Source organism: Sceloporus undulatus, unplaced genomic scaffold, assembly GCF_019175285.1.
Source record: "Sceloporus undulatus isolate JIND9_A2432 ecotype Alabama unplaced genomic scaffold, SceUnd_v1.1 scaffold_15, whole genome shotgun sequence".
Classification (NCBI taxonomy): domain Eukaryota; kingdom Metazoa; phylum Chordata; class Lepidosauria; order Squamata; family Phrynosomatidae; genus Sceloporus; species Sceloporus undulatus.
Window position 1 is genome coordinate 2454836 of NW_024802937.1, and position 6544 is coordinate 2461379.

Here is a 6544-nt window from a genome sequence, read left to right on the forward strand (position 1 = left end):
AGAAGAGCGAGAGAAAAGGTGGAGGGTGGGAGGACGGAAGGGAGAGAAAGACAGGAAAGAAAGAACGAAAAAAAGGAGAGAAGAAAAAGAAAGAAAATTGCTCTTATATTGTTGTTGTTATCTTCTTTGGCAAAATCCCCACATGGACTTGCGTGCTCTTTTGTGGTTGAGACCGTGGCATGCATCTTTTGCTTGTTTCTGTGGCCTGCCTATCGCTTACTTCTTACAAAATATTGCTTCTTATTATTGTTTGTGTTATCCTCTTGCAAAAGCCCCCATGGATCTGCCTTGCTCTTTTGTGGTTGCGGCAGTGGCATGCTTTTTGCTGTTTGTGGCTTGCCTCGTCGCTTCCATTTTACAACTATTGCTCTATTCTTGTTTTGTTATCCTTTTGTATGCCTCTTTGCAAAAGCCCCCCACATGGACTGCTTGCTCTTTTCTGGTTTGAGACAGTGTGCATGCGTTCTCTGTGTTATGGCCATTGCCGGCCCTAGTTAGTTCTTGCAACTCTTCTGAGGGCTCTGCCCCTGAGGTGGAGGGTGGAAACTCCACCCCTGACATGTGGCTCCGCCCCTGGATAGTGGAAGCTCCGCCCTAGCATGTGGCTCCGCCCCAGAGGGTGGAAGCTCCACCCCCATGTGCGGCTCCGCCCCCAGAGGGTGGAAGCTCCACCCTCCGGCTTCGGCCCCCCAGTTGTCTGAGGGACAGCAACCCGGCCCCCGGCTCAAAAAGGTTGCCTACCCCTGTTCTAGAGATAACTGTTTTAAGACAGCTTTACTTGCAAATTTCTAATTTTTAAGAAGTTCAGTAAGATACCAGGCCTACAATAAAGTTTTATTTGGCTCTAGAGGAAAATCTCTGGGCACCTAATCACAACTTCCTTGAGTTTGTTTTATACTTTAATTAGAAGTATTGCATCACTAGGTGTACTGCTAATCATTTCTCAGCAGGCTTCTGTACTGAACAACAAGTTGAAAACAACAGTACTGTATTCATAAAGCTGTGTACGAAGATCTTTCCTCCCTTCAGGAAACAGCAGGGATAAGGGAGATGGCAATTCCCTTTAGCTCCATAAAGCAAAGGGAAACTCAATAAACTCTACCTTCCTCTCCTAGACTTTCAACTTAAACCTTAAAAAGGGATAGTGTATATGGCTATCCTTAGCTTGCCTTTTTATTTGAAAAAGAAAAAAGCAAAGCAAAATACTTTTCTTTTTGACTAGTTCACTGACTTTATTACATATATGATGATACCAGTTTACCTTCAAATATTTGCAACTGTTTTTTTTTAAAAAAAAATGCCATAGTAGTGTATTAAATTATTTTTTATCGTTAAAAATCTTCCTATTTCTCTTGGTTGTCTGGTATCACAGTGACTATGCATGACTAGAATTATGAATAACAAACCATCAAAGTGATAAGATCTGCACTCGATTAATTTATTAGAGCTGTTTTCTTAGCACTGACATTTTTAGTGACTTATGACATTTTTAGTTATTTAATGGAGGAGAAAGCCAGTAACCTCCACTTTTACTGGTATGCACTACTAGGAACTGTGTGGGAAAACTCAGTTCTGCTCTTCTGGATTCTGGATGAAACGCAAGAATAGGTTGGGGAGAAAGGAGATGATAGTTGTCCGTAAGTATTCCCATCTGATTTAACTTATCCACTTGAGAGCCCAAGAAAAAAAGAGCAGGAGCGCTGCTGGTGCACATCCACACTACCCCCAGCAGAAATGGTGGGAGACACTGATGTTGAGAGAACAGCAGTGACACCACAGCTAAGACACACTAGCACTGCGCACAAGGAAGCTAAGGGGATCCTCCCTGAATCGTTACCTATGAAAACCTTATGATAATACAGCCCCAAGTGAGACACTGGCAGGATAAGAACACAGACAGACAGACAGATAGGAAGGAACAAAAGATAATCACGTTTGTCAGATGAGCCAAGGACATAGAAAAACTCAAAATGGTGAGCCAAGTAATACTGTATATATTCATGTATAAGTCTAGAAATTTAGGTCAAAAAATTGACTCCCAAAAAAACTGAGTTGACTTATCCATGGGTCACTGTAAATACTGTATCTTAACCCTTCCTTAAAAGAAGGAACCATCTCCTGGTGAAAAGCAAGAGTATAATATCTGAAGCACTGACCCCTCTACTCTCCCATCCATCCAGCCTTAAGACAAAGCACAAAGAGTTGTGTCTGCTGGAGTTTTATAAGTTGTCTCACAATGTTTTGCTTTGCTTCATCCTTTAGATCCTTTGCTATATGCTCCTAGGTTTTACTCTTGGCTTATCCATGGATCATAGCAAAATCCATAATTTTGGCTCCAAAACTTGCCCTTGACTTATACATGAGGTCGACTTATAGTCAAGTATATATGGTACCCAAAAATGCAACTGCTGTTCAAAGGAGCACCACACACATAATGGGAACATGTAATGTGAGAAGCATGAGCCAAGAGAAACTAGACAGAGTAACAATGGAAATTGAATGCATGAACATAGCAGTATTGGCAGTGAGCAAGCAAAAATGGGCAGGAATGGGCCACTTTGCCTGAGACAGCGTTCTACTCAGGGAATGAAAAGACACCAAGCAACAGGAGAGATATGGCAAAAGCAGTCCAAGCATACAATGCAAATCAGACCACATCATCTCAATAAGGCTCAAAGGAAAGCCTATTAATTTCACCATAATTTGAGTATGTGCAGCAGTCACAGAATCAGAGGAGGAAGAAATGGAGACAAAGAAGTCCAGGAAGAAATTCAGAATGCACCAATGCAAGATATCAAGCTGATGATATGCGACTGGAATGCCAAAGCTGGAAGCAAAAACAATTGATAACAGTAGGCAGATTCGGATTGGGCAAAAGAAATGAAGCAGGTGAGCGTCTGACAGATTTCTGTGAAGCCAACAACCTGTTCATTGCAGGCACCTTTTGTATGCTGCCAGAAAGAAAGCTATACACATAGACATCACCAGATGGCCAACACAAAGACAGAATAGATTATGTAATTACTGCCTCGATCCAATACAGGGAGAGGCAGGATATAAATAATAATAATAATAATTAAAGTAAAAGATGGAGAAGCTCCGTCCTGGTGGCCCAGATTAGACCTGAAGCTGATTGAGTCACAAATTACTTCTATCGAAAAAGAATACTAAAACCAAAGAAGAAAACAAAACCAGTCATTGTACCAAAATATTATCCAAGCAACATCTCCTCAGAACCTATCAACAATCTAAGGAACAGATCTGCGCTACTAGGCCTAACAGACCCAGAAGCAGAGGAACTATGGACAGGGAAGAAAGCGGATGGGAGCAAAATCCACTCATCTGTGTTAGAGTGTTAATGATACCATGGGCAGCCCAAAAAGGCAAACAAACAGGCCCTTTAACTAATCAAGCCTGGGCTCTCCCTGGAAGCCACAATGAACACCTCTCTCTCTCTCTCTCACGACATTGTGGCTGCAATACCTGCCTTTGACCACTGCGCCACCTCCAGGGCTCCCTATGGAAGGACCTAAGCGCTATAGGGTCACGGCCAGCAGCCTGGGAATGAACTGGCGTTTATGGCAGAGAAGGAACAGGTTAGACGCCTGTTAAGTCAGCCTCGGCGCCCCTGGGATCGAACTCTGCACCTTGAGGCTGCAGTGCCGGCGCTTAACCGCTGCGCCACCAGCGCCCTGTAGGTGTCGCTGTGGGGTGAAACGCCGAAGGAGCGCCTCCACTGAGAGAACGAGTCGACAGGCGTCAAAAAGGGAGACGCGGGCGCGAACAGGGTTTCGGTTAATAACGCCGGCGGCCTCTAGGGGGCGCGGGGGAGAAAGCAAAATGAAAGCGCGTATCTCGAGGCTCCAGGGCAGCCTCCCTTCGCACCTTCCTCTTTCCATGACGCGTTTGGACGGAGGCCTTTGGCGCCCTTTTTTCCGGCCCAAAAAGCTTAAACAGCCTCCCGAAGGAGTCCTACGCAGGTTGGCAGGTGGATGCCACATACTGGGTGAATCCGCACTTCTATCGCTGCGGTGCCTCAAGGCGAGGGTATTCTGGGACCTGTAGTTTGTTGTGGGCCCCAGAGCGGAGCAGAGCTCCACTCTGGTGCCCACAACAAACTACAGGTCCCAGAATACCCTCGCCTTGAGGCACGGCCGTTGAAGTCTTTCTCAGTCAGTCCCTTACCTGACAGACGGCGCTACGGAAGCCGCCGTAGCTCTCCCGACATTCTAGAAGTTTCTCGTCGTCGTCGGAGCAGTCTCGGCGTCGATCGTACACGAAGAGGGTTAGCACTTTGCGGCCGCTGCCATCGTCCTCGCTGTCACTTCCCTCCGCTGCCATGTTGGGACGGTACTGCGAAGCCCCTCAGCCAAACGAGAACGCGGCCCCTCCTTATCCTCTTCTTCCTCCTCCTTCTGAGGCAGCTTCTCCGCTTCTTGGAGGCGTGGCCAGCCGTGCGGGGCGGGGCTTATCCGTCGGGGCGCGCAAACAAAAGCGTGAAAGAATTCGCAGAGGGGGCGGGGCCAGGAAGGGGAAAACCCGGAAGAGAAAGCGCTCGCGGGAGTTTCAATCCGGCCTCCGCGGTGCTGGAACGTCACGTCCGTTAAGCGCGCCATGGCAACGGACGTTGGGCGGGGCCAAGGGGGAAGAGGCGTGACGTCACGGAGGGAGGGGGAGGAGCGCCTCCTCTAATATTCTTTCTCGCTGAGAGGAAAACGAAAGTGAACCTACTTTAGGAGCTCTGCTGCCAACTTCTTTCTTTCAATGAGCCTCAAAGGCGCCTCAGAATCTGAGGGAAGAGACTTAAGTGTAGGAAAGCGCCTGTTGCCAACTTTTTGTCTTGCAGCGATGTTGCCATTTGATGTAAAGAACGCCGTTTTGCTCTGCCGTTACATTTAATGGGAGCTGAGCATCCAAGGATTTTGGTATCCATGGGGGCCCTGGAACCAAGCCCCAGCAGATCAGAAGGGCCCACTGAACATACTGTTCCCCAGACTAACACGGCTGTATCTTTGAATTCTAGTAACATAATAATCAATCCATAATAATTAGGGGGGAAATAAGGAGAACCGTTTCTGTTTTTGTTCTTCTGGCTAGAATAGCCTCCACAGGCTCCTCATGGCTGAGAACGGGGAAGACAAGGAGCAAATTGGACTTTGAGACCCAAAAGAACTTACTGTATAAAGCTCCAGCAGACACAACTCTTTGTGCTTTGTCTTAAGGCTGGATGGATGGATGAGAGAGTAGAGGGGGCCGGTGCTTCAGATATTATACTCTTGCTTTTCACCAGGAGATGGTTCCTTCTTTTAAGGAAGGGTTAAGATACAGTACAGTACTTCCATTGACCCATCGATAAGTTGAGTCAGGTTTTTCTTTGACCTAAATTGCTGTATATACAGTAGGTATGCATAGAGATGCCTGCTTAATTTTCTGGAGCATGTAGGGTTGCCATCCTGGGGGACCTCAAAACTGGGGAAAAAATGTAGGACAAGGCTTAAAATGTAGGACATTTTTTAAAAAATTTCCTGGCCAGGAAATTAACCAAAAAAAAGGTCCTACATTTTTAAACCTTCTCCAAGGCCTGGCTGGGCCTGGGAGACAGCCTCTCCCAAGCCCCTCGAGGACTCTAGGGCCCCACTGGGGCCTGGGAGACTCTGTAGGCAAGAGGTGCACCATGTTAAGAACTGCATTAAGCAAACTTAGGCTGCTGCACACTGCTTTCACTCTCATCACTCCATCCTATGGAATCCTGGGATTTGTAGTTTGTTGTGGTGCCAGGGCTGGGCTTTGAAATCTCAGACATAAGAGAGGCAAAAGGCTTGGGCTGCATCTACACTGGAGAAATCATCTGGTTTGAGACCACTTTAACTGTCTTGGCTTAATGCTATGGAATTCTGGGAATGGTGGTTTGTTCCAGCACAACAGCAGAATGGCAGTTAAACCCCTGGAAAGCTCTCTGACCAAGGTGACCAATGCCCTCACCCCAAAATGTAGGGCACCCAAGCAAAAATATGTAGGACATGGCCAAAAATAAAAGCTAAAAACACCCATGTAATTATAAATCCATGCTTCTTAGCCATGATCCAAATGGAGGACATTTTGAAATGTGACAGAAGAGGACATGTCCTGGAAAAGGAGGAGGATGCCTGGTCACCTTGTCTCTGGTCCAAAATGCACTGCAGAAATAAAACATAGCTGGACTGAAATGCCCAGAGTTCCTCACCAAAGCTGCATCCACACTGAGGAAATAACCCAGTTTGAGAGTGACTTAACTGTCCTGGGTTAGTGCTGAGGAATGCTGGGAATTGTAGTACATTGTGGCCCCAGAGCTATCTCTGACAGGGAGTCCCATAACTCTCCAAACGTAGTTGAACTGCAGTGCCCAGAATTCCTCCCCAGGTGCATCCACACTGAGGAAATGGTCCAGTTTGAGACTGCTCAGTGCTGGGGAATCCTGGGAATTGTAGTCTATTGTGGCACCAGAGCTCTCTGACAGAGAAGGCCAAATGCCTCAGACACCAGAATTCCAGAGCATTGAGCTTTG

At 46.7% G+C, this 6544-nt stretch overlaps 1 protein-coding gene across 2 annotated transcripts in view; it reads right to left on the minus strand.

Annotated features, from left to right (window-relative positions):
* The window catches only part of LOC121917327 (structural maintenance of chromosomes flexible hinge domain-containing protein 1-like), a 138814-nt gene extending 134289 nt beyond the window's left edge, over positions 1-4525 (minus strand). The window contains exon 1 of one of the 2 annotated variants that reach the window (XM_042443215.1): positions 4186-4520. In XM_042443215.1, the coding sequence (XP_042299149.1) occupies positions 4186-4341 (156 nt within the window). In that variant the 5' untranslated portion in view covers positions 4342-4520. Of the gene's footprint in view, positions 1-4185 lie in introns of both variants that reach the window. The other variant, XM_042443216.1, reaches the window with a different exon arrangement.
* Between the last annotated feature and the right edge of the window lie 2019 nt (positions 4526-6544).